The 27,642-nt window shown below is 45.3% G+C and overlaps 1 protein-coding gene across 3 annotated transcripts in view; it reads left to right on the plus strand.

Annotated features, from left to right (window-relative positions):
* Positions 1-27,642, plus strand: part of DDAH1 (dimethylarginine dimethylaminohydrolase 1) — a 63,836-nt gene that overhangs the window by 31,025 nt on the left and 5,169 nt on the right. For all 3 annotated transcript variants that reach the window (XM_074597202.1, XM_074597203.1, XM_074597204.1), the window contains exons 2-5: positions 13,231-13,330; positions 14,498-14,571; positions 15,193-15,312; positions 27,112-27,255. In XM_074597202.1, coding sequence (XP_074453303.1) covers positions 13,231-13,330; positions 14,498-14,571; positions 15,193-15,312; positions 27,112-27,255 — 438 coding nt within the window. The remainder of the gene's footprint in view (positions 1-13,230; positions 13,331-14,497; positions 14,572-15,192; positions 15,313-27,111; positions 27,256-27,642) is intronic.

The following is a 27,642-nucleotide window of genomic DNA, read 5'->3' on the forward strand; positions in this document are numbered from 1 at the left end:
CCCATGGCAATTTCCCTCACAGTTGGCACATGGTGCAGGCGTGGCTTCCCTCCTCTCAGGCTGGATGGCACGGCGTGTCCACAGCTGAGCCCTCTTGGTAGGGCTGGGGCTTGCCTGGCTGGGATTGCGGTCCTTGGGGAGGTTCAGCAGCAGTGATGTCCTCCCCAGCAGACAAAACCAAAAACAGCTGCCAAGGACATACACGGTTCAGCTCCTCAGTGGTAGGAGTGCATTAAGTGGTTTCCATTTAACTTTTTCAGGACTGACTGCTGCTCCAGCCCCAACTTCACCTTTTGTTTGCAGCAGGTCCTGCAGGTACCAGTGGGCTCTGGCATCACCTCTGTCTGGGAAGGCTGCAATTACAAGCTGTCAGGTTACTTCCACACCTCTGCTGGTGTTGATAGCATCTGGTGAGGTAACAGTTTCCATTTAGTTATAATTTTATAAATTTCAGTATTTCCCTTTATTTCTGTATGGCAGTGAAGTTACGTAGTACTGTGCAGAGAAAGGAAAAGCCATTAGGCTGACTATAAAGTAATACTCGAGGCTGCTGTATCATGGACTCTTGGCTGTTAGCCCGGCAGACGTGCTCCCTATTCCCACGCGAGTCTGGAAGCAGGCAGCTGTTGCCTTGTGTCTGTTAGTCGTGCCACTGCTGTGTGCTCCGGGCAGCGGTGGGTTTGGGCTGCGCTCCAAACGTGGGACCCGTTGGGAGGATGGTGGATGGCATCGCTGCCTCCCCTGGTCCATGCGGAGCGGGCAGGTGGGCAGAGCTCAGATGCTCCAGTGTGTAACCCCTTGGGAGCATCGCTGCCACTCTGCGGAGGACGCTGGCTTGGATGCGGCGAAGTACAGTCATGTGCTGCCTCAGATACAGGAGGCATAATTAGGAAATGTAGGTCATCAAATTTAATTAGTGCAGCGCAGCTGGGAAGAGTTCTTACTGGATTCACTTCCCCTTCGGAGTAGCTCTTATTAAATAATACCCTAAGTGAAACCCTAATTTCTAAGGTGCATTTAAAAGCCTGCAGAGAGATACTTCCCTTCCCAAAGTAACTGTTTGGAAAACAAAGGACTAAGATACTGGAGCAGCTGTGTCTCCAGCACAGTCCCCGATGAACGGGTGAGTGGAGACGCTTCAGTCGGCAAAAGCACATCTCGCCAAAGAAGCACAGCTGAGTTAGGAGTCTCACCTCTAAAGTTTGTTTCTACTAGAAGAGCTTTAATTAAGTAGAATCTTTTCAATTGTGCAATTTGAAAAGATTCTACAAAACAATTACTTTTCACCTAGCTTTTATTTTGCTTTTCTTCACTTCCCCCCCTGTTTCTGTGCATTACAGGTTTCCCTTTGTTTAAATCCGCTTCTATTTTATGCATGTACAAGTGGAAGATGTTCATACAGTAGCAAAGCACAGAGTAACCGAGTTGCAGACATGTGAAGGAAATTTCTTTTGAAAATGTAATACCCCCCCACCCCTGATTTCCCTGCACTCCTTAGCTGAGCACAATATTTAGCTCTATTGGAAGAATGTGGTCTTGGGATATGTATAAGTGCGTAGCAGCTTGTTTGCCAGCAAAAGGAGCAAAACAATGAACCGCGTTGCACCTGTTAGTGCTGGTAAAGTGCTTTCCTTACAGGCATGCTGCCATTTGCATTTCTGCGTTTGTTGTGTAAAATATAAAGGGACATCTTGGGTGGGGGGATTCTGGTTTCGGTGGGGCCGGGATTTCATCCTTAGCCTGCCTAAAGCTCAGGTCCTGTGCTCAGGCTTGACCCTCCTGATTCCCACCCACGACTAAATACTCTCCTGGCAACTCAGTGTGGAGTTATGTTGATGATGCTTGCAGGTGATCAAAGCAACGGCGTCCTCCAAGATTTGAAATGACTACGACTTGAGCTTCGAATAAGCACCTAAGCAATTTCAGGTTGTTTTTTTTTAAAAAAAGAGTAGTATTCTAATCTAGGTTTTGGTTTTGAACTTGCTCAGTAGTCATCCATCATTGAGTACTAAAGGGATGCATGTTACTGTGCTGCATCTTTACAAAATGTCTTGAATTCTCTATCCCTGTGCGTATATTGCAGAAATTGTTTGGGGGGGTTGTGTAAATGTCAGTGCACTGAAATTCATGTAGACTTCAAGGTAATTAAATGCAGGGAGGCCTTAAAGGGGTTCCTTTGGCTTGTACTTCATTAATATTTGTTGCGTAGATCAGGGCTTCGTAGATCAGGGGTTGTGCGTTTGCCCTTTTTGTCTGGGTGAAACATCACTGCATGAAGGGCAGGTGGCTGTTCCCTTTTTTCCAAGCATGTTTGTCATAAACAAGAAATTCACAATTTTTCAGGACTTTTGGTGATATATCACTGATATCTCAAGTTGGCACTTGATCATGGGGTGGACATGTGCCTTCCACAGCAGTTCTGACAGCGAGGTTTTGGAGCGGTTTTGGGAAGGCTCCTGTGCTCCCTCCTCAGGGACGAGGGCATGGTTCTGCCTCTAGTGGGTTGTCGTCCCCTCTTGGGCGGTAGGATGCAATGCTGTCACGTAGGAGGTTTAATCACCATAAACTTCCCATTCTATAACTCTCTGGTCTTGTAATTTTACTGAGCAATTGTGACCCAAATCCCCCAAGATATTCGCTACTGGCAGGGAGGTGGGGTGTGAGCAGGCTGCTGTAAAAGTAGGAGCTCTGTTGTGCTGGTATCACGTTAATGTAACGTACGTGACAATGAAGGTCATCTACCTACAGTTGTTTATGCCTTTAAATGAAATAATGCCTGTGAGTTTTATGGCTTTTATGGCCTTTTAGGTGAGAAGAGAGCTTGTAGTGCAATACATCTGTCTCCGGAGGCTCAGGAGGGTGAGGGATGTCCTGGCAGAGCAGCCCGATAGGTGCCATCGTCCCTCTCTGCCTTTGCAGGGCGCACAGCAAGCATCGGGGTGGGCAATAGAGGCTCTTCTCTGCCCAGCGCCACAGGCAGCAGCCTCAACGCTTGGTGAGCTTGCAAGGAAAGGCAGGGCACTGCATTTACAAAAGCTTCTACCTCTTAAAAATGTGTGGTTATGGAGAGACTGCACCAACTGCTGTATCTTGCACGTGCTCTTCATGTTCTAGGGCTTGTTGCTTTATTCTCCTTTCCTCCTTGTGACTGTAAGCCTCAAATGGGAAGTCGGTGCAGAAGCAGGACTTGGTAAAGCTGGCTCTTTCTTCACCTTTGTCAGCTTGAGTTCAAGGAACAGTAGCCGGAGATGGATAATCGTTTATGCTTACTGCATATTTTTCTTTAAAGCTTAAGAATTTATTAAAACTCGTCAGTATAGTATTAGGCTGCTAAAGGTTATTTTTAGGTTGAAATGTCCCACCTAGCACTGTGATGGGCAATTTGTTCAACAGATGATTCCCAGTTTGCTTATTTGTATTCAGATGTATTTTTTACTACTTAAAACTGTTGGTGTGTCTTCAAGGATTTAATTCCATTTCGTGTATACCAGCAAAATTCCATAATCCTACTGGGACGACACTTTTCTTAGCCAGCAGTGGAAACCTTACTGGAACTCGTTGGGAGATGGAAAATGGTCAGAATTTACATTTTCTGCCATTATTGTTGTTATATATGTCTAGACGCTTCAGGGCACTCTTGCAGGATGTGTTAGCATAGCTAAAATAAGATGGACAAGTCAACTTCTCTGCAAGGATGAATGAAACCTATTATTAGAGGGGGAAAAAATGCTGGGTTAGTATAACCTCTGCCCGTGGGGCCCTTGTTATAAAATAACACGTGAGCAACCGGATACTCCTCTGTGAAAGGGCAGTTATTGAGTGAATTCAATGTGAAGAAAAATATTCTTTGCTGTCTGTGACGATGGTCATTGCTCCTCGAGCTGGGCTGGCTCCAGGGAGTTCTGGGCAGACACCCACTGGAGCAATTGCTTCTCTTCCCTGCCCGTCATCGGTACATGGCAATGGGGACCTGGTGGCAACCACTGGATCTTGTCCGTGGCTCCCCACCAGGCAGACTAGATGAGGCCAAATTGTTCTGATGAAGATCCTCGACCATTTATCTGTGCAGTCGAAATCTGCAGGTTGGTTCTCCCACGCCTCAGAGAGGTGATGGGAAGAGTTCAGAGCTGGGTGGTGACGATGGTTCCCTGCTGGGATGGAGCTGGGTGGGAGCTGCTTTTCAGCAGTATCGGGTTAGTTAATATAAAATTAAAGTTTATAACCCCATTCTGAGAAGGAGACTGACATGCTTTTTAGTGCTAGAAATGAGAAAATTGGGAGTCCTCTTGGCACAAGGAGTTTTGCACACAGCAAGATCAGAAGGCAACAGCAGGCATGCCAGCAGCTTGGCAATTAACTGCGAGGAATCTAAGCAAAATCTGTTTTAATGCAAAGCAAACCCTCTTGAATTTTGTTCAGAAGTTTTTTATATTTATTTTGATTGCTAAAACCAAGATTTGGGGGAGGGAGGAGGAAACGAGTTGCTGAACAGCAAACTCAACTGAAAATTCAGACCAGGCCAAGCTTGACTGGGCGCTGGGGAAGCCAGGAGGTGCTCGTACCATTTACTACTACGTTCACATTGTGAGAACCCCGTTCAAGAAATTACAAAACCCCAAATATCCCGGTTGAGGTATAATTATTTTTCACTTCTTTAGCATAGATTTTCCTTTGAAAACAGTTCCCTACCTTAAAATAAGCAGAGTATTATCCTTGCCAAAGATCTTTCAGCCTCTTTAGAATAGGGCATTTAGATTACTGGGGACAAAGTGAGTATCTTGAAAGCTCTGTGTCAAGGCAGGAACAAACGGCACAGAAACAGTAGTACAGTACAGAGTGAAACCTGACAACTCGGTGTTAAAGGGAAGGAATGCTACTGTATGGTTTGATTGTGATCAACTTATCTTCAAGTGGGTTTATTAGCAATTTAATGGAATATTGGTTATTCAAGAGCCATAATAGCTCCGGTTGAAATGTCCCTTCTGCGCGGTTTTCCCATACCCTGTGGAATGAGCAGAATGTGACAGTCGAGCTTTCAACAGGCTTCATGAATTTTAAATACTTTTCAACTGTGAAATGGGGCACATGGCGTGTGGTCAAGGGTGGACAAGAAGCTGGCAGTCGCTGGGGGTATTATGGGATATTGAGTGTCTGGGAGATAATGAATGCTTGGCTTATCCAGGTGCATTCTTGGCCCGCTGTGCATGTCCAGGCAGAAGGGAATATATTTCTCTGTCCAACACTTAACAATTGATCATTTTGTAATTGTAAGCAGAAAGTATTTAGAATGTCACTTTCTCAGCATGCCTGTGTACGACTTAAATTTCATGTCATCGTCTTTATCCGGCAAAATCTTCACTGTTTTTCTGTAACAATGCATTCATGCCGTCTAAACTTTTCCACTAACCTGATTTTATGCTTAGCGGGTCTTAGTGAGCCTTTTCTTCTCGCGACTTTAAATCTCCATCTTTTTAAGCATCCTTTTTATTTTTCTCTGTGAAATTTTTATACCTGATTGAAATTATTTGCACTTGCTGTGGGTTGAAATTTCAGCCCAACTTTATGTAGCAAGCGAGCAGGTTGCTGGCTCCTGTTTTGTGGGAAATAATGTCCCTGCATTTTAAAGGCTCAGTGGTGGCAGAGGGGAAGGGGACGCCCAGGCGTGGTTTACTGCTACTGAGCTGCATAGAGTTGTTCTCACACGCTTCGGTTCTGCTTATCTATTAAAACACAACATGCTCCGAGGACATCCAGATTAATTGTGTTTTTTAACCGTGTGTACCTGGAAGAGGAGGTTGCCGCTTGACCTCCCAAGACCCTCCAGGCTGGAGCTCCTATCCGGCATGGCCAAGAGGCTTTTGTGGGACAAGAAACCCCAGAGCAACCTGGTCTAGTGGAAGATGTCTCTGCCCATGGCAGGGAGGGTGGAACTAGGTGATCTTTAAGGTCTCTTCTAACTCAAACCATTCTATGATTCTGTGCTCTCTAGGGGCAATGGACATTCAGCACCGGGTCCATCAGCTCTAGACACACAGTTTGTGACTCTCTCAGTAGTAGGACAGTAAGCAGGTTTGGATCCATAATTAGCAGTATGTGGGCAATAACGAATGGGGTAATTATCCATGCAGCGCGCTCTCAACTCCGTGGTTCATAAACTACCCAAGCTCTGCCAAAAGCTGTGACTGGTTGGTGCAAGCCTTGGGTAAGGGTGAAGCTGCCTCAGAGCTGCAGCCTAAAAGCATTGGTGTGGGGTCTGTGTATGGGGAGCAATGAACAAGTTGCGTTCTGCTTGAGGATATGGCTTGGGAGTACCTCGGTGTTCCTTCCTGGCCTTCCTGTGGTCTGGTTCAATGAAAACATGGTTGAGGGCAAGCCGTGCTGCGTGAGTGCTGGACGGTGCATCTGGCTGAGCAGGGTGGAAGGGGCACAGTGTCTGCCAGCTGAGAGTGGTGGCTGTGTGCTGGTGGGTACTCTGGCACGGCCACCGAGGCACTACGAGTCTGGTTGATGCTATGTTGCAGCTGCCCCACTATTTGGGTAAGGACCTGGCCCTGGAGCTCCACGTTGGCAGAATGTGGCAGGGTAGGATTAACTGAAACTCCCAAAAAAGGGTTTTCAGGATGTTCTGACGTAACACTGTGTTTTCCACAGTTTGTGATGTGCAGCCTAGTTTGAAGTCATGCTCAGACCAGTCTGAACTGAGCAGTCTGGATGTGACTTCTCCGGGTGCCTTGGGAGCGGCACATCCACCCGCACTATCCAGGAGCATGCTGTGGAGCAGCAGGCCATTCACTTTGGGGCCAGGCTGGTTCCCAATCTTCACCACCTCTCCCCTTCCCAAAAGAGGCAGTGGGATGGACACAAAGGCCCTGTGTGGGTGGAAAGAGGGATCGATTGCCAAAGCAAACTGTGGTCTGTCATGTGGTGGAGGTGGGAATGGCAGGTACAGGGTGTACTCAGCAGGCTGTGCCAGCAGCTGTTGGTGGGATACAGCTGACCTTACTTGTCTTGCATTTAACACACTCTTACAGCATGATCTGCATCAAATAGCACTGCTGGAGCATCTTGTTCTTCACTGCTTTCCTGCTGACCTCTCAAGAGCCAGAGTCCTTTCTGGTAACAACACTGGGAGCAGGAGTGGGAGACTCTGCCACAACCCACATCCCACGAATTTCCTAAATCAAGATACACAAAGGTGTGCATCTGACCTACCTAAAGCAAGAAAAAAAGCTGGTAGTGGGTTTTTCTTCTCAAAAAAACTCAAAACTATTACAGTGCTGCTTTAATCTCTTTGAAGCCTCTGCAAGCCCAGAAGGGCTGTGCTTATCGTCAAGAGGAGACAAACTTTACTCATCTCCAAACAGAGCAGATTGAGACAGGCAAGAACCTGGATCGTGACCGGAACTGATATCTGGTTTTGCAAAACTGAAGCCTACCCTTTCCTGGCCCCGGATTTGTCCATCTCTATTTATAGCCTTCACTCAGAGCCTTGCTGAAAAATGCATTATATATTGACAGTGGCACTTGGTGAACTCAGAGCTAATGGCTCCAGAAATAGTCACCTCGGAGATATCATAGTCTAACTTCTGCATATATTAAGTCTGACATTTCCTTTGCAGAGCTATAAATGACAGTTCAAAACACAATGAAGTGGAGACTGAAATGCAATAATTGTGACTTACCGTGATGGAGAAATTGGTGGTGGATGTAAAATTCCAGGAGACAGTGCAGTAGTGTGTCTTAGGCTGAGTCCTTTTTCTTAGGGCTGCAGTGGGTCTCTGGAGAACCGAGCTGAGCTTTGCTGGTTTAGAAGCCTCATTTAATCTCTGGTTAATTGGATGGTCTTCTGCTCTCCGAATCTCGTGTCCTTTCATTCGAAACAGGTCTGTGGCCGTCTTCCCCCTTTCACCGAGAGCTTGGAGGCGAAGGTGGATGGGTAATTGCACTCATTAGGGGACGCCTGATTTGGTACCATCCACAATTTATGCCGAGCCCCAGCTGTGCCCCTGCCCATGGGACATTTGGGAGCCTCGGTGGCGCCTTGCCTGCGGTCCCACCACCCAGCCCTGGCACCTCGGGGGAAAAGCTGCCCTGCTTTTGGCAGGGGTGAGCCCACAGCTCGCAAAATCACTTCCCTGTTTCCACTGCCTTTTGAAAAGGTAATTTCCTTCTTACTGTCAATAACGTAGATCCCATAATGCGTTTAGTGCACGGAAGACCAGTAAATAATTTAGGAAGCAGCCTCCGTTTAGAGTGCATCAAATACTAATATAGAGAAGGAAAAATCCCTGCACATCAGTTACAGTAATTGGTGGAAGGCACCAGTCCGGAGGGTAATGAGCTCCATTTTTAAAGCACAAGGAAATTAGATTCTTACAAATGTCAAACGCAGTTATTGTCCTCTTTCCTTGAAACAGAGCTGAGCTGGCTGGAGCCCATTGTCTCTCAATCAGCTTTGCTATGGATTAGACACATCCCATCTCACACCAGGAATGTGCTTATTAGAAAAAACACCACTACATGAAGCGTACGAGCTTTAATGCTCAACCGATGTACTAATGGGTGCATGTACAATAAAAGCCAATATCGTGTTACAAACCTTAAACTGACCTGAGATTATACGATACAGAAATCTTAAAGGATACAGATGAGTGTTTTCTTTGTGTGCTACAATTCTGACTACCTGGGATTTTAGTTTTTTAAGTAAAGGAGATAAAGTGAGGGAAGGTGACTTTTCCTCTTGGCTACTTATGATAAAAGCAAGCAGTAAGTCGTCTTCATAGCGAATATGCTTGTAATCAGGTCATGTCCAAATACTTTGTGTGTTCTGCTGGTGTCTCCTGGGTAACTGTGGCTTCACAGAGGACTTTCTCCATCCACCTTTTTTCAGTTCTGTCCTGGAAAAAAACCCTAAGAGGTAGTTATTTGTTCATACATCAAAGTCAGGTCTGTGAATTAGTCTTTCATTCATTATAAAATCTCACCAGTATGTGTTAAGACTCCACGCTTCAGAAAAACCAATATCAGTTGTTTGGGGGGGGGGGGGGGGGGGTAAAATGTGAGGAGGATAGAGGGCTTTGTAAAATCAGACCCCTTTGCTGCACCCTTAACTTCTTACTTGAGGACAACAACCACTTGTCCCTCCTTAGCCAGAGATTGTATCTTGTTTTCTCTCTGGGGTAGGAGCTTTGTTGGAAAGTGGCACAATCCGTCCTGATGTGGGAAGGCTTAAGGATGGAGCCAAGCTCTCGATTCCCTTTTGCAAGGATGAGATACAGACTCAAACTGCTTCTGTGGACTTTACCACATACTAATCCAAACTCTGAATGATGCAGTACGTTGTTTCCAGGGTGGTCGTGTGTCAAACACATACCATGGACGTGCTGCGTTGGAGATTCTATTCAAAACTGCTGCAGGATGTCTTTAAAGATGATGTGGTGGGGGTAATGTGAGTCTGTGCTATCCCCTGTGCAGGAAATGCAGCTATATGCAAAAGCAGAACGGTTAGTCACTTTTGTTTTTTCTGGAATCCTGTATTTACAATTTCTTTTTTTTCCAGTTGCCTTTTTAGTAATGTCAAGTCTTCCTTCTGCTCTTCTCCATCTCTGTTTGTGCTCCTTTTTTTAATTTCTCCTTCTGCTGAATAAAGTTCCTGGTGTTGCCCATAGAAAACAAACAGTAACTTGAGACTTCTATTTTACACAACCAACGGATATTGAAAGATATTCCTAGCATATGTCACCAGACGTGTGAACAGCACTTTCCAATTAAAACTCTAGGAATTTCTACTGGTTGCTTAAAACCCCTGCAAAACATTGAACCTTAGACTTGAATCTATTAACACCCATCATGGAAAAAAGATCCAGTTATTTATATGGCAGTCATTATATTTATTTAAATTTGGTTTCATAGGCTAAAATGAGCTCAACTGTTGGGGAAAAACATCTTGAGCATCTTATAAATATCTTCAAGGCCTGGAACAATCACGAAGCAAATTAAACTAGTTTTCTGTGATTTTGGACAACTTTTAGTTCTGATAACTTTCCTTAACGTCTGTGCTACAGCTGCATCAACCCCTGTAAATTAAATAAAGAAACAATTCAAGGCATCTCTGACGTAGCCTGGTGGTTAAATGGTAATCAGCAGCTGGTGATTAAAACATACATATGACTCAAATCACAAATCCAAAGTCAGCGTTTACCTTCCACTGTTCTCATTAGCTAGGCACTTTACTTAATTGGTACTCTAGCGCAAGTGTTATTAATTGGCCCTTCTGGCCCAGGGCTGCAAAGTGGTGCTGCCTCCCTCCCTCCCTCCCTCCCTGCCTGCCTGCCTGCCTGCCTGCCTGCCTGCCCCAGGGAGCTCGGCAGCCCTTTGTCGACTCCATTGGAGTCGCTTCTCAGGATGGTGCAGCATTTTGCATGGTTGCACTGCTCAGGTAAAACATAGGTTTCCCCCCTGCCGGAGGGAGCCCACGCACACCCCATGGCTAGTGTTTGTTTGCGCTGGTCACAGGCACGTCTTCTCGCAGGCAGAGCCACCTTCAGGCGTTCGTACCCCATCTTCATAGCCGAGATGCATGCTGCTTTTCTTCAGTAATACGCCTCCTTCTGACCTTTAAGTTTGTTAAACCATTAACAGATGCAAATTTTCTAGCCAGCAGGCCTAGCTTGGTTGCAACGTCACTTGCACAATTCCTGGAAGCCTGGCAAGACAGGGAGGCACCTTCATGTCTTCTCTCTAGGCTGCCCAGGTTTCACGTTACCCCTCTCAGATGGTCTTCTGTGGCCCAGAGAAGTTTTTTCTTTTGACTCTCCCCGCAGAAAGCAGGTAGGGTGGTACTCTGCCACCATAACATCCGCAGCTCTGCTGATGCTCCAGACTGGTGGGGGGACAGTATCAGGGAGGAAGACAGGAGCAGAGAAGGTGCTCAGTGGGGGCATCTGCTGGCTTGGCTTCTTCTGCAAGCCCAGACAACTCCAACGGGGAGCACCCCATCAGCAACAGGTCTCCTGAAAGGGCTTTCTCTTCTTGGTGTTTTGGAAGCTGCTGGAGGCGGTGGACTAACCGGAGATAGGTGACCACACAACAGGCTGGGTGATTCTGTTTTTTTCCTGTGGTTTGGCCTTCTGCCTTAAATAACCCTATCTGATGGATATATTTGTTTATTCCAACTGCCTGTGGCTGGTGTACTCGTGTGTCAAGGTGTCCCAGTGGTGAGTTTGCGTGTCTGCTTTGCATCACCACAAAACAGTGAGTCAGGGTGTTCTTGGATTGGGAACCTTCTTATATAATGCTGCAACTCTGTTACTCCATATTCACTGATTGTTTTATTCTTTGGGGTCTTACAGCTCTCGGGCACATAGCATCTGCACAGCAAAAATCACTGCGCTTCACAAGCAAAAAAAAATCATTCTATCAGTGCATGGGTGTTAGGAAGTATTGCTGTGTTTGTACAACAGTCAGTTGTCCAATATTAACTCATCTGTTTCCAATTTATTTTTAAAATACCACATGGGTCCAGTCCTCCTTATAAACCTAATTTTAAAGATCACCGGAGATGGAGCAACAAGACTAAGAAAGATGATGCCTTACTTCTAAGCCTGGAGACTCTTGACTGCCAAGTTTCAGCCTGAAGTCATTTTAGCATCAAGCGAAAGGCAGAGGAGCAAAAAGAAGTGTTAATAATTGTAAAGGGCATGCTGCAGGCTCGCTCCAGTCTGCGTGCCAGAGCCTTAGATGGGATTTTGTGTGGGAAGGATGAGTCCCTTGGTCTTGGGAAGCTCCCGCGTACAGTTCTGCGTTGCAGCGTAACGTATCAGCATTCTCCATGCGGCACAAAGACCTGCCTTCATCCCGCTCAACTTCAAACCAACTTTAACAGTGGCTTGTCCAAGTTTTTTTCTGTAAAGTGACTGGAGGATGTGCTAGAGAGGAAGAGGAACCTCCAGAGAGCAGATCGGTCTTGGATAAGATGATGCCCCTAGATACAGTTTGTCAGAGCCCAAGAGCAGCACTGCTAGAGTTGCTTCTGTTGGTATATGGTGCTGGAAGACAAGTACTGTGTCACCTGCTTTATCTTCCTGTGTTTCTTCTAGAAATGCTTAATTTGTCATGTCAAATAAATAAATGACCTGTGGGACATACAAAAATCAGAGCTGTGTAGCGGGTCTTCACTGTGTCTTCCGTGGCAATGCTTGCTGGGCACCTCTGTTTAATCACAGTGAGAAGGTTTCACTGAAGACGAAGATGATGCTGCATGGGATCAGGTTCACAGGTTTCTGTGGATGAACCCATATTTATATTGACATTCTGCAAGCTATTTATATTGACGTTCATCAGCTTTTGGCGAGCAGTTGGTTGTGTGTATGTGCTGCTTTTGACTTACAAGGCACCAAGACGATGGTGCTTGAACATAGCGAGCACTAGCCTCTCTTACAGGTGCCGATGACATGAGCCTCTGTAGAAACAGGTTCTGCTCTAGGCGTCCTCACCAGCCCACAGTGGGAACGAGAATCCTGCTAAAGCTGCTGCCCATTCCTGTTACGAGCACCTTTCAGCGGGGAATGGGCTCAGCAGCCCCAGGCTCCCTGCCCTGCATGCAGCTCCCCACAACGAGCAGCCAGCCCCACAACATGTAGACATGGAAGGTCTTGCAGTTCTGTGTCAAGGTAGCTCAAAAATGCAAGGAGAACTAGTGCTCAGTAAAATTGCAGGACTATAAAGAAAACGATCATTTACTGATCTGGGGATATTTTTTTTTTTTCCCCTGCCTGAAAAGGGGCTTGAGGTAGAGCTGCCACCTCCATGGCTGGTAGAGCCACGTCTTGTGTCTGAGCAGCGTGGAAGGAGAGGACCTCACTCCTCTGCTGGTGCTTTTTCCTGCTCAAATCCAAGGGACAGGATTTGCAGGAGAGGCTGTTACTGTGCAGAGGGACCAGACTTAATGTGTGTTTTGTAACTCTCAACTGTCTCCCCTGGATGTTGCCTGGTTCCCATGGAAAGGCAAGACCCTGATCACTGCCAGTTGATACCCCAGCCCCTCCAGACCACAAACCCCTCCAGAGAGAGTTGGGGAACTATGATGGGCAGGGACACAAAAGGACCCTGCTATCCACCTTGCTAAAGGCGTGTTAAAGGACTTTAATTCCTATTAACGATATGTATTTCTGTAGGTTTTTTAAGTTTTTCAATGATACAATATATTCTAAACAACTTTCTTTTAAACAGGTTGAAGCCATGAAGAAAGTACTAGAAAGTCTCAACCTCAATATAGTAGAGATGGTAGACGAAAATGCAACCTTGGATGGTGGAGATGTCTTATTTACAGGTATAGTGATAGTGAATTTTCTGTTTACATATTCTGACTGCCTCGAAGACCGCATGTTACCTGTCGTCTGCGTAATAACATGCCGTTTGTGCGGTTTGTTAAATCAGTTGTTTACTAAATGTCATGAAGGTAGCCAAGAGATGAATTTTCAATGCAACCCTTGATGTCCTGCCTAATGCCTGAATAAATGAAGTAGCAGTACACGTAGTACAAAGAGCAGCACTGTGCATACAAATTTTATTTTAGCTTGTAAAGTGCCAATAGGAAAAATGCTTTTGGTAGTCAACTGCCTGCAGTTGTTTTATATTTCTTATTACAAGCAGCTACGTTCACCAGACTCATTTTCAGGACTTGTAAAAGCTTGATGCAGACAATTGTCACTAGTTCAAGGAATCAAATGCAAAAAATGCATTTTTAGTTTATGGGGAAAGTGGCGGAGTTGCCTGCCAGATGTCATGTGCTAGACAACTTACATGCATGGTTGACTTCAAAGATGAAGATACTGACTGTGGTTTTTGTGTCATTAAACCCATTAGGCATTTTCTCACATCGGCGGCGCGCACACTTGCTCCCCGCCTGTGCGGAATGAGCCTGTTTATTTCGATCAGCATCACAGTAGCCTGGCTGCTTGCCTTCATTCACCAAGGGGAAAGAAGGGTCTCAAAAGAGGTGGATCGGGAAGGGAGGCCTTTCTAATGCAGTGCAGATCCAGCACTGATTTCCTCTGGAGCTGGAGGATGCCAGTGGCTGCAGAGCTGCCTTCCAGACCAGAGAAAACCTTAGAGGGAGGGGGAGATGGTCAATCAGTGGAGTACTAATCCAGCCCAGCTGTTCTCTTTCCTGACTCAATGACCATTGCAGAGCTGTAGAAGAGGAAGCTATTTATGCTTCTGGTGAAATGTGTCTTCTGGAAGAAGATAATTGCTTTAAATTATCAGCTCGCAATTGCAGGTTGCATTCTTCTAAGCTGAATTTTCAGTTTTACTATTCAGCTGGAGAAAAGAAAGATAGAAAATGATACCCATGAAAGATTGCTTCAGAATATCTCTAAAGCTGGCCTGTTTTTAAAATGTGTATGTTCTGATGAAGGAGCTGATGTGGTGATCTTTTTGGATGGCTGGAAAAAAAAAAGCTGTAATTGTTTTGCCCTTAATTTTTTCATTCCAGGCAGAGAATTTTTTGTGGGTCTTTCCAGGCGGACAAATCAACGTGGTGCAGAAATTCTGGCTGACACATTTAAGGTTTGTAGATTCATTCATGTCACAGGAAATTTAAGTTTTCATTCACTGAACCAATTTAAAAATTTTACTGGCCAAGACCTTTGTCATACTTTAGTGCTTTACTTAGGACTTATTTTTTTAAAAAAAAAGAGTACAAGTTACTGAAAAGGTTTGAGCATCCTGTAAAGTGACAGATGCTGAAGTTGGATCTGAAATGTGAGATCACTGCATAAAAGTAACTTGGATAGTGGGAGGCTGTTACTAATTGAGAGCATGTCAGCGCTCATGTTCTTAATGTTCTCCTGTATCGGCAACATATGCTAATTGCTGGTCCCTGGAGAGGTTTTATGTACATACTGTTTAATTTTACATTTTAATGTATTTCTTTACAGTTGCAGCACAGTAGTAATATTTGAAGAGTAGTAATATTTGAAACATGTTCTGAGTTTTACTCCAGTGCACCAGACAAGACGAGCTGGTCCAGAGGGGTATGTCATACTTAAACAGTTGACACTGTGCCCCGGGATACGTTGCTATTGTTAATTTGCAGAGAGTAAAATTAATTATGGACTGTCTCAATATAATTATGGAACTAGGACAATTTAAAAATATTTATAGCAACCATTCTTTGCTCCCATACAGGATTATGCTGTCTCCACAGTCCCTGTTCATGATGCTTTGCATCTGAAGAGCTTTTGCAGCATGGCTGGACCAAACTTGATTGCTATTGGATCAAGTGAAGCTGCACAGAAAGCCCTCAAGGTAAAGCACATAAGAAAATTTTCTGAGTAACAAACTTGGGATTTTTGTTTTTAATCTCTGCTCAAGTATGCTGGAATTTTAAAATAGATACAGATCAATGAAAGAGGAAATCAGTACATCTCAGGGTCTCCTGTGTGTACAAACCTTAAAGAATGTTTATATCAGGCAAGAGAACAGTGATGTTAATTTAGCTTTAGCTATCTTCCAGAAATAAATGGATTATACAGGTTAAAATGGATTATGCAGGCTATTACTTACAGCTTTGTTGACTAAAAAGGTGATAATTTGTGTGACAGGAAGGAGGAACAAGATATCATCAGAGCAGTAAGAGATGTTTATTTCAGATGTTGCCATGAGGAAACATGGCTTTTAAAATTGCCAGCAGGTAAGTAAAAGTTTTGGCATGAAGGAGGAGGGAGAGGGGTCTGATCCCTGTTGCGAAAATGACCTGTGTAGACATTTTGCAGTGTAGACTTTCTGGATAAGATCGGTAAGTAACTCCAGCCGCAGGGTCCAGAGTGCAGGAGCCCCATCTCTCCTTCCTCCATCACCTGGCTGCAAAGTCCAGTTCCTTCCTAGTCACGCTTTTTCATCTCTGGTCCCAGGATCTCAGAACAGCAGAAAGGAGGGAGAGCAGTCTCACCCCAGCCTTGCCAATAATTTGAGTCTCTGAACATTTTACTTTAAAGTGCAAGGTGTGGGTTTGAACCCCCAGGCTAAGAGGCCTTGTGAATCTGAGTCTCTGTTCGCTGGCAGACTTTGTGAACCAGTAACCTCTTGTGTAGCAGGTCAGCACTGTACTACCACCATCATCCCCAATGGGAAATGTTTATTGCTCCTGTGGTTTACATTGGGCTCAGTGGCTTTCCTGCCACTTTCCTACCAGCTTTCCTGCTGGGTGTGTTCAGATCTACCAAATTAAGCTTTCTTGGAGATGTAGGCACAGAGACACCTGAGGCCGTGAATGTGGTTATGCACATAGGCAATGAGACAGCTCACGCGACAGATCAGCATCTCTGCTCCTGCACGGTAGCACAGCTGCAGGCACTGATGCCCTGCGGCAGGAACTTTGGCTGGGGCACCAAAACAGTGAAGTGCAACTGAGACTTCACTTGAAGTGAAGCTTGAGGCAGTTTGTGCCTCTTGATCACTTAGGACCTACCATCCTGCAGGGTTTGGCTTAAGACGCAGGTAATCCAGAGCATGTCTGAAAGCATTACAGCTAAGCGTCTTACACGTTTTTATCAGGAATTGCCTTCAAAGGTTAAACCAAAATCTACTTTTCAGTGATGGCAGCAGGTCCCAAATTTTCAGCTTATGATTACACTGATTTTTTTGCCAATAAATAAGAACCTAAGTGCAGGCTTTGTTCTTTGGCTTTGCAGAAGCCTCCTGGATGCAATATGATCACTAACGCATGGAGGAAGCCACCTGTGTGTCCCTTACAGTAAATGAGGAGGGGTGGAGATATCTCTGCTTAACTACTGAGAAAGCTCTCTGAAATCTGCTCAGTTTAAATGCAACTTACGCAACCCAACTGGTATCTCCTGCCCTGATTCTAAAGCATGAATTATTTTAAAGAACAGTACTGCTCTCGGTGCCCAAGGCTACTGATCTGAATCTGTGCCAGGCAGAACATTTACGACAAAAATAGTATGTAACTCTGAAATCAACATCCCTGGCCCCCAAAGAGCTTAGGAACCCATCCTGCACATCTTGTACACCTCCTCAGCTTTAGTAAGCTAGTGACATTTATTACTTTAAAAGATCCTTGAGTATTTGCAAGATGAAGGCCCAGGAGACTTCTGGTCCCTACTGCCATGCTGCAGTATTCCATTGCACATTTGCTTTTCAGATCTTATACATTTTCCTTATAGGCATAATCCTAGGACTCTTCATTTCCCAGCAGCATCGTTTTTACTATCAGAGCTCGGCAGAGTTACGGTGGTTTGTTTTTTTTTTCTTTTTTATCTTGTGACAGTTCAAGATTTAAAATGTCTCAGTCCCCAGCTAAGATAAAACCGACATTTCAAATCTGAGAATCTCCCCTGCTGGACCTGGGTTGAATTATGGAGGAAAGCGCAGTCTTGGCTGGCCTAGACTTGCAGCCTGGCAGCAATTAAGGGAAGAGGATAGCAGCCTGATTGCTCCGCGTGAGCTTAGAGGAGCTCCTAAACAAGAGGACAGTCCCTTGGCTTCCCACATAGTTTGGAGTGGCTTTAAGTTTGCTCATTCATTTGAACAAGCTGTCAAAGTTACTCTTTTATTAGATATCACTACATGAAGCTCTGGGAGCACATTCCCAGCTTGTCACCCGTGTCTTCTCCCCTGAGAAGACTGGATTTTGGTTGTAAAGGTCTGATGTTCTGATGCTGTGAGATTGATTTAGTCGGGGATGGAAAATGCCCTGCATCTTTCCCTGTGAAGTATGCACCATCCCAAATATTCAGGCTCAAACTCGAAACGCATCGTGAGGAGCCGCCTGATGAAGTTTGCAGATATGCAGACAGCCCTACACTTGTATGGAGTGTTTATAAACATGAACAAAAGTCAAGTACAATACTGGTTGCTCAGAGCCGCAATTTGAACTTGAGCCAGGACTAATCTGAGAACTCATCAGTTTGATTAAAGCCTTTTGCACAGCTCGGCTAATCAAGTTGCAGTGCATCTATTTAGCTATTGTAGCCAAAAATATTTTTTGGATAAGCTGATTAAATGTTGCTGGTAACTAGATGTCAAGTAAATACCAGCATTAATCAAGGTACAGTAAAAAGCAGATACATTTTAAAAAGAAAATGGTGATTATCAAGATAATCTAGCAGTCTTTGTTGGTGAATATCTTTTAAGAAACACATCAACTGCGTCAGTTTTCTGCGTGTTTCTCTGCACTGGAGATTTAGCAGCACGTTTACCTGTGCGTGACAGCTGTGTTTGCTCGCGCCCTGCCAGCTGGGGCTAGGGGCTCTGGCCCGGAGCAGCAGTTTCGTGCCACAGCACGTGCCCTTCTCGTGCTCCCAGCGAGCTGGCAGGTTACATCAGGCACCATGTCACAGTCAGAGCAGCATATGAAGTTACCCAGAGTGTGTTTCTTCCTCAGTGTATTGGATCCAATTCCGCTCTCATCCTGGGGAACCTCTGGCTGTTTCTCCAGGAGTCTAAATCTCTTCAGAGAAACTATTGGAAAACGAATAGGTAAAGCACCTGCCTGGGAAATGACAGGATTGGCAGCACTGCTTATCACTAGCTTCCTCTAATGTTTGGATTCTTGCTTTTTGACCTTTGTGGTTTCTTTGTATTTGTTCATTTGCCTCCAAAGGGAAAAAAAAAATGAGTTGGTAATCAGCTTCTCGCAGTCTTGTGAAAATGCAATTGCAATAGGATCTCTGAGGCACTGATTCCCAGAATTAAAAGCTGCTTTCTGATTCCACCGGATTGACTGAGCTGTGGCAGTGCTGTCAGCTGCTCCTCTCGTTACCCATCACAGTCTGTGTGGCAGCTTGGTCCCCTGGGCTTCCACTCTGTCATTTGCCTGGCACAGCCCAGCATGCCACTCCTTCATTGCGATAGCTTGTTATTTTAAACCTTGCCTTTGTTGTTGCTGTTTTCCATGTCTGCTCTGGAAATGCAATTGTACAAGCAAGATGATTAAGCTGTCTTTAACTATCTCTAGTAGTTGAGTTGTTCCTGTTCTGTAGCGTGTCTGGTTAGGCAACACGTGCATTGCTATGTCATGCTATGCTAACAATTATATTTAAAATGATTTATCTTCCTACTAACAGTCTTGTTTGAAAGAGAAATTTTTCTTGATTGTTCTTACTGGAGCAACTCATGTAGCCTTACAAGTAGAAAAAGAAGTTGCATCTGGTGCTCACATATGTCAGAGTGCAATTGATCATGAGTTAGTGCTGTGTGTGTAACGTAAAGCGCTGCAAGTGGGCTGGGAAATGAGTGCACAGAGTTTAGGATTATAGAGCACATGCTAGAAGCAGATAATAAATCAGAAGCAACATCTTAACTGTGAAATCCTCTTTGGGCTCTGGCAAGTATAGAATATTTGGACTGCAGCTGAAAAGTGGCACTCGAGGAAACTGGGTGAAAGAGAGAGACAAATTAACTGCAGAAACTGCCGGGGCCTGTAGTGGCTGTCACGTCCGAAACTTTGCTCTGCTGTTTTCAGCATGCATTTGATTCCCTGTAGTTAAAGCCGTTCATAATTCCCTACACGTAACTCTGTAGTTGAACATTGGCTATGGCTGTTGAGCCAGTAAAGCCTGGGATTATTATTTATGTTCCCTCAGTAAAGCCAGGATTTCCTCCAAACATGTCACCTTTGGGCTCTGATCCTGCACTGTGGGAGTCGCTGACCTTTACCGTGACCGTGAATGAGGACGAATTTGGGCTGTGACGATGACAGCCCTGGTATAAGGAGGTGACAGGGCAGTGCTGCGGGCGAAAGCTCTGCTCTGCTTTTTCCACAACAAGGAATACAGCCCTGGGGTCTTGCTGGGACAGCAGATGGGCAGGAACTGGCCCGGGACGTAATGCAGTTCAGGTTCCAGCAGCAAAGACAGACGCTAGGCAAGATGACAGTGGGAACCATGACACAGCGTCTGTTACACACTCTTTTCTGTAGTCTTTCACTCTATACTAAATCCTGAAAAGCCACATTTCTGTCCTTGGCTGTTCATGTTGGTTCGTAGAGCACAAATCCCCTCCTCTTTTTGTGATGAGTGAAGACTTGGACAGCAGCAGATGATGGTGGACACAGTCCTTGGTTTAAGCAGCCATGTCTACAGTCAGACCATTCTGTAACCCTTTGGATAACTTGGTAGCAATCCCAAAGGATCTGAGAGTTACACGTGTTGTGCCCAGCTTTGGCAATCTCAACTATTCCCTTGCAAGCAGTGTTGTATTTGTAGCAAGTGCCTGCTAATGAAGTTGTTCTCTCACCCATTGGGAAATGAGAGTTGTCCTTTGGGTAGGCTGATGTCGGGCACTCTACAAAGGACTACGCCCAGGGTCTCCCCACGGGACTGGCAGAGAAAGCCTCCAGCTGACCCTGCTGACCCTGGGTAATGCCAGGTGCCTGGTGGTTGCTGATGGATCTCAAAAGGGAACAGAGGACTTAGAAGGAAGGTGGGAAACCCATCATAGTGCCTAGGGCTGCAACGCAGAGAGCACTCATCCCACCATATAGAATCATAGACTAGTGTGGGTTGGAAGGTGCCTTTAAAGGTCATCTAGTCCAACCCCCCTGCAATGAGCAGGGACATCTTCAACTAGACCAGGTTGCTCAGAGCCCAGTCCAACCTGACTTTGAACGTTTCCAGAGATGGGGCATCTACCACCTCTCTGGGCAACCTGTGCCAGTATTTCACTACCCTCATCATAAAAGAAAAATAAATTCCCTCTTTACTTCAAAGCCATTGCCCCTTGTCCTTTTGCTGCAGGCCCTACTAAAAGGATTGTCCCCATCTTTCTTGTAAGCTCCCTTTAAGTGTTGAAGGGCTGCAATAAGGTCTCCCCAGAGCCTTCTCTTCTCCAGGCTGAACAACCCAAACCCTCTCAGCCTTTCTTACAGCCTGAGCTTAATCTCTGCGTCCAGTGTATCTGGGATATTCCCTCTGAGATCTGGGATAATGGAGTACTTGCCAGTTTCACATCCCGGTGAAATGTGGGATTTCACCTGGTTGATACAGAGAAACAGATGCTAATTACAAAGGCAGTGTGGCCATGGCAGATGTCGGGGCTAAGTGGCATTGTCAGGAGGGGTGCAAGGCAGAGCAGGTAACACAGCTGAGCTTGTAAGCCCTCGTGTCCCCTGGACAGACCTGGCCCAGTGGGACCCGCAGCGCTGGTGACATCTGTGCTTCTGAGCTTGTCCTTGCGCTCCAACCTCATTAGTCGATGGGATTTCGTTATGATCAGGAGTGTATCGGAATATGTACAGTAGCACAATATGATGACTTCAGCAAATACCGGTCTTTTTTTTCCGGCTTTTGATAAAAGGTTGGACATAATTGCTCTGCCTTGTTCTTGATTCTCCCATTCAGTATCTGCTATTGGGAGTGGAGCTCCTCATTCATCCCCTGAATTATTCCCTGAAGGACACTAGTGCAAATGCAGCTCTGTACACTGTTTTGACAGAGATCAAGGGAGGCTTATTGAAACCACATCTTAAGGACAAAATAGGAGGAGTCTCTTTTGGGCAACTAGGCCCTTGGTCTATATCCAAAGCTGTGATCAGAGCAGTGCTTTCAAAGACTTGGGCGCAAGGAGTTGTTCTAGCATTGGCGCTTGCCCCCGTTCTGGTGATTAAATGCCTTTTGTTCTTACTCTGTCTTGTATGACCGAAGTCTCTGCAGTGTGCCAGCTTTAAAAAGCCGAGTACTGTTTCCCTGCCTGAGAGAACCCTTGCCTGCATCAAAGCTGAGGGGTTCCCAGCTCTGCTACAGAAGCGCCTCCAGAATGGGCACCTCAGGGAAAACTTCATCTATCCAGTCTTCTTAGAAAGCATCCCTTCCCCCCAGGCAGCGTGAAACAGCTCATCTGAAGCTGCTCTTCCTATTGCTTGGATAGCGTCTGTCTCTTCTAGTAATGCACAAATTTGCCTGAAAACATTATCTCTTCTTCCCTAAGAATTCATCACTTGTGCCTCTGCTTATTCCCCGCATGAAGTCATAATCCTCTATTTACGCTATCACAATGGGTTGCTGTGGAAATGATTACTAATATTAATAACTCAAGGAGGATGACATCAGGTAGGGAATTAGCAGAAAGTACAGATGAATGCTGACTTTTCTGTAATGCACCAACAAAGAAAGGTTAGTGAAGTCCAGAGAACGATTGACAACTTGCCCCTAAAAATAAAAAAGTAAAAAAAGATGAGACTTTGCTGCTCTCAACTTTATAGATAGGAAGATTAGTCAATGTATAAAATTCTGTGCACTTTCCTTTAGCTCATATTTGCTTGCTCTGGGTCAGCTCCTATGAGATATTGCATACTTCCAGCTCCTGATTTTCCATTACTTTATGAACTATGGTTGTACAGCATCTCAGAGGACAGAAGTCTTAACTGAGTACCAGATGACCTGCTACTTTAAAAAGGGAACTAGTTGTGTTTTTCTTCTAATTAAAGTTAGATGTTGTAATAAATGTACTATGCTTAACTAAGTGTCAGTGCTGTTCTGTTTGCATATATGCAGGAAACTCGAGTCTTTTGGAAGATATAGACTTAAAAGTATATATTTATAGAATAGAGACTGATATATTAGTCAATTTATATTTTTTTTTTTTTGTAAAGGGTGACAAAAGTGTCCCTTTCAATACATATTTGTCGTCACCAGTAAGGCAGTCACCACAGCAGCTGGGTCAGAGGCTGACTGAGAAGATGTCATTTGACTTGCGTAAATGGGGACCGTGTTTCCATTCCTTTGCTGCTTTTTTTTTCCTTTGACTATTCTCTCGCTGGGTTCCTGTTCCAAAAGGCAGGATGTTCGTCCTCTCGCCTTCTTGACAAGAAGAAACGTAAGCTGCTTCCTTTTCCCCTGCTGAGGTCGTGGTTTCCCTTTGCAGCGGTCCTTGGGCAGAGCTGGCTGGCAGGTGACAAGGTGGCCGTGACGCCAGGTGGTTCAGAGGGGCAGAGCAGTACCCATCACATCTGTGGTGATGCAAAAGGTGTCCTGCGCCAGGAAAGGCCGAGGAGCAGGGTGGGAGAGGTTGCTTAAAGAACTTTGCCTTCTGGAAAACATGACTGTGAGAGGGTGCAGCAGGGAGGAAGAGCCCAAAGCCCAGCTGCTGAGAACGTGGGTGGTAGGTGGAAACTAAAGTCATGCTCTGGCTGTGTATGGGATAAGAAATTTGATGTATTGACCATGGCAGACTGGGGCGTTGCTCATTTTGAATAGATCTAGATTGCAGTTGTTCTGTTGTGTTTGTGGGATCCTGCATTTGCATCCATAGGGTCTATCCTATCCTGTATCTCTAGTAGACATTTCAGTACCTGACAAAAAGCCTTAGATCATTCTCCCGTAATTTATGCTGCTCAAAGTGGCTGTCTTGTCCCCTTTCTACTGAGTCTACCCCGCTGTTATTTCTCCCGCCTGTCTGCGTTTATGGGATGACGCTCCTGATAGATCTTGACATTCAAGCTAGATCACTGGCTCTTCCAGCTCTGCTCTTCTGTCCCCTCTGGTCAGCCTGGCCAACTCTTCATGGTGACTGTTGGCACTGCTGCTTTTCAAGAAGACTCTGAGAAGCTGTTGGGTGGCGATGTGTGTATGGCAGGCTGAGTCCCTGCATGCAGGCGTGTAGCACCATGGCATAGCTCTCCAGCCCCGCTCTGTCCTGTGCTTTCTTGTGTCGAACCCTAAGGCCGTTGCTTTCTCTCTCCAGTGCTCATTGTTTCTCCAAACATGAAGAAGTGAGGAAGAACCTAACAGGCAGAGACAGGGCAATAAATGTTGGGGGCCAGGGGAGCAGGGGCTAATAAAACCAAAAATCAGACCCTGAAAATCTGCGCTTCTGCTTCTCTGTCAACACGACACGGGCATTTACAAGCACGATGTTCATTGCCACATTAGCAAGAGGAACATTGACTGTGTGTTCGGTTTTGCTCGTGGGGTGTTGGAGATACAGAGGCGCATTTGCAGGTGTGGTGGGTTTGGTCACTGTCCTGGATGGCAGCAGAGCTCAGACGGGGGCTGAGCTCTCATGGAGGGGGAAAATTTGTAACTAGGCTTGGCCTGTTTTAAAAGAGCATGCAGTCATCTTAACTCTGTCAGTGATAATAGGCCCTAAACGCATACACATTTTTCCTTCATGCATAATGCTGCTTCATATTTAGGATTATTTAGCTTATCCATTACCTCAGTTGTCTGAGGACACACTGTAAAAAAACTATAGAAAAGGCATTTTAGGCTATGCGAATGACTTCAACGTAAGGAAAGCATGACTAAGGGCTGAGAGAATGCGCAATGAAAATTACCCTTTTCAGGCTGAAGAAAATTCCCAGAAAAAACTAGGCATGCGGGAAATGCCTGGCTCTTAACGTAGCTGGTCGTACAACATTTGTGGGCAGAAAGCCAGCCCTCTGCAAAAGCATTGTGCGAGCACTATAGTCTTTGTAAACTTGTCGTTTCCCCCAAAATATATATTTTTGGGGTGTATCTGATGGAAAATACAATCAAAGGACCTTGCTTTTATCTCTCTGCCCTGGAGTCCTGTCTGGCCAGGCACATGTGCTCAATGACTTTACATAATACCAATATGGAGAACCCCACGGGCCTTTAAAATAACTTGATTGTGTCCTATCGGTGCATTTCAGCTGCATCCGGAGCCTCCCGGGGGGCAGATTTGGGGTGTTATTGCCTGGGTGCTCTCTCAAGAAAGTGTTTTTTGAAATTTTACTTCAACACGCAGGCATAGTTGTAACAGCGATGAAAGCTTGCAAATATGATTTCCTTCTTATCTTAAGAGCCGAGGAAGAGGGCAATCTTGTATTGTCAAACCTCCAGTTACTAATAAATGCTTTCTTGCGACGTTGTTCGAGACAGCTGAGATCCCATTCCCACTGTCGCAGCTGTGTACTCGAACGCCTGTGCTGCTGCATCTCACTTTCCCGCTCATTTTTTCTCATTTGTTCCTTAATTAATTCAGCCACCATTTCTGTGCTTTTTAATCTTGAAAACAATCCTTCTAACGTGCCCTCGCCATCGTCTCCCAGGCTGCCTGAAGCTGGTTCCTGAGGCACAGCTAGAGCCCTGCCACTTGTTCTTCATTTCTGCTTGCTGCTGCTGTTCTCACTTCAGCATTTTGCAGAAGTGAATGAATGGGAGATGTGTCCCTACCCTTCTGCTTAAGAATTCATTCGTAATTTCATATGGAAATGTTTCACGGTGATTCACAACGTATCTCTGATGAATGAGCTGTTCCTACAGAAAACCTACAATATCAGAATTCTGTTTCCAACAAGGACTGGAGAAAGCAGAATTGTTTGGGAGCTGAGCGAAATCCAGGCGCGGTGGCTTCTCCTCTACTGTTACGTGTGTTCCAGTGCAGATTTAATAAACATGTTTCCTTAATCCAGGCTTAAAAAGATTAGGTAGGGAAGAAAAGAGAAGCTGCAGGTAGAGGATGAGTCTGCTGGCTCTGGTTATCAGGGAGAAGAGTTGCGCTGGGTGCAAGCATGTCACCTGCTGCTAGACGTCTGCGGCATCAAGGAAATTGAATAAAATACATCTTGGCAACATAACAGAAACAAAATTATAATTAGGAAAGTCAACCATGGTAAGCACCGTAATAAAAACATATCCGGTGAAGTGAAGGTGCAAGGATTTTTCCCCAGAAAAACACATTAACCTTTTATGGAGGTAGATGTGAACTTCGGAAAGTTTCGTAATTTCAGAAGGAACAAGAAATGACAATCTGATAACACTTCCTCAAGAATGCACGGCATTCTTCGTTGTGAGTTTCATGTTCTCCGCGGGATGTGGATGACTCAGGCTACGACATGAAAAACGTATCCAGGACCTATAAAGGAATTACTGTAGGTGTGTGCAAGTGGGAGTTGCTTTGTTGCTTCCCAGTGTGTTGTAGATCCTCGTTATAATTCAGTTCCGTATAATATTTTTTAATGGATGAGAAGCGGTGCAAATTAACTTGCAAATAATTTAAAGATTAATTTAACTGTGCCTGAAGTCAAAGCCTGCTCTCTGCTATGTGATGTAAATCTGTGGGGTTTCCCTGAGAAGGGAATTTAGTTGAAAAATGTAGTTATGAGAATATCGGTTTATTTTTAAGATAATATTAGTGTGAGTATTTTTAAGCTGAAAAAAAACCCCTTTTCTTTCTGTTTGCGTCTTTGCAATGTATGTGGGAACATAGCGGGGCTAAGCGAGAAACTGAAACGCTTGCATTTGCTTAGGCTTTCAGTAGGGCCAAAGTTTTTGACTTTGAGCTTTGTTCAGTTCTGCATTATTCTCGGTCTCTGTCAGGATGAAGCTGACGTAAAGCTGGAACGGTACAGTGGGGAGTCAGGCGTCTTGTCTCTAGGCTTTTCCCATCTTTATTAAAAAGTTGACCCTGATCCAAAACACAGGATCTCAGGCTTCTAGTGTGCTGACAGTCTCTGTCTCCAAAATTCCAGCCAGGATCCAAATTTGTGTATGAGCTCTATATTTATAACCCAAACCTCGGAAAGCCACCAGCTCTACTGTTCTGAGGAGGTTATTGTGTTGTCCCCTTGGGAACGAGGATTAGCGCGGACATGCCTTCTCACTCCCCGGCACAGGTGCTTAGTGAAAGAGTAACTGCCTGGAAAGCGGAAAGGAGGTCCTTGAAAAGAATTAAGATTGGGCTGATGTCCAGGCTGGGAACTGTTCCTGTCCTGTTTGTGTTAATTCACGCTCATTTTATAAATATTGAGTGATGGATGCTTTTTTTTGGAGGTGCTGAGCACCTATAGTTTCCATCGATGTGAGCAGGAGTTTTGCATACTGAATGCGCATTCCTTAAGGAAAAGACCCTACGGAGGATGCTTACTGAGTGCCCTGCTTAATCCTGCTGCTTGCAGGAACCGTTTCACAAAGGTTTTCTACTGCTCATTTCAGTTAGGGTTAGTCGATTCTTCCTTGAAGAGCAGAGCTGAAAAGAGATCTCCTTACTTGCTGCATATCAAAACGGCCCTTGGTTGGCTTTGGCAATCACAGTTAGCTATTTTTTGAAGGCTCTGTTCTCCCATTTGTTTGGAGCTGCTAATGTGTTTGGTCTAAATAGCTGCGCTTTGTGTCTCCTTGGCAGACCATGCAACAGATGAGCGACCACCGCTACGACAAGCTGACGGTGCCTGATGATGCTGCAGCAAACTGCGTCTACTTAAACATTCCCAACAAAGGCCACGTCCTGCTGCACCGAGCCCCGGAGGAGTACCCGGAGAGCGCCAAGGTGAGAGCCGCGCTCAGGGAGCCTGGGAGGCCACCGGCATCCCGGTGGGGATTGAAACCGAGTGCTTTCCAGAATGGGCTCTTGTATCTCGTCGTGGAAATACCAGATGGCGAAAGGTGGGAGGCCTGGGCTCTCTTCTCATCTGCGCCTACTGATTTAATTACTTTCTCTCTTGTGCCCTGGTGCTTCTTCGGCATAACTGGACGTAGCGACAGTTCCCCCCGCTGCAGTGTTGATATGTGTGAATCCCATAGCCAGAGTGCCACGTACACTGTAAATGTTAGTGTTGATTACAAGTGACGAGTCAGCTTAGCACCCACTGATAAATCCGTTTCTGTTCATTCACTTAGAGCAAAGGGAAAATAGAGACATAAAATGTAACGATTT

The sequence above is a fragment of the Larus michahellis genome, chromosome 8 (assembly GCF_964199755.1).
Source record: "Larus michahellis chromosome 8, bLarMic1.1, whole genome shotgun sequence".
Lineage (NCBI taxonomy): Eukaryota > Metazoa > Chordata > Aves > Charadriiformes > Laridae > Larus > Larus michahellis.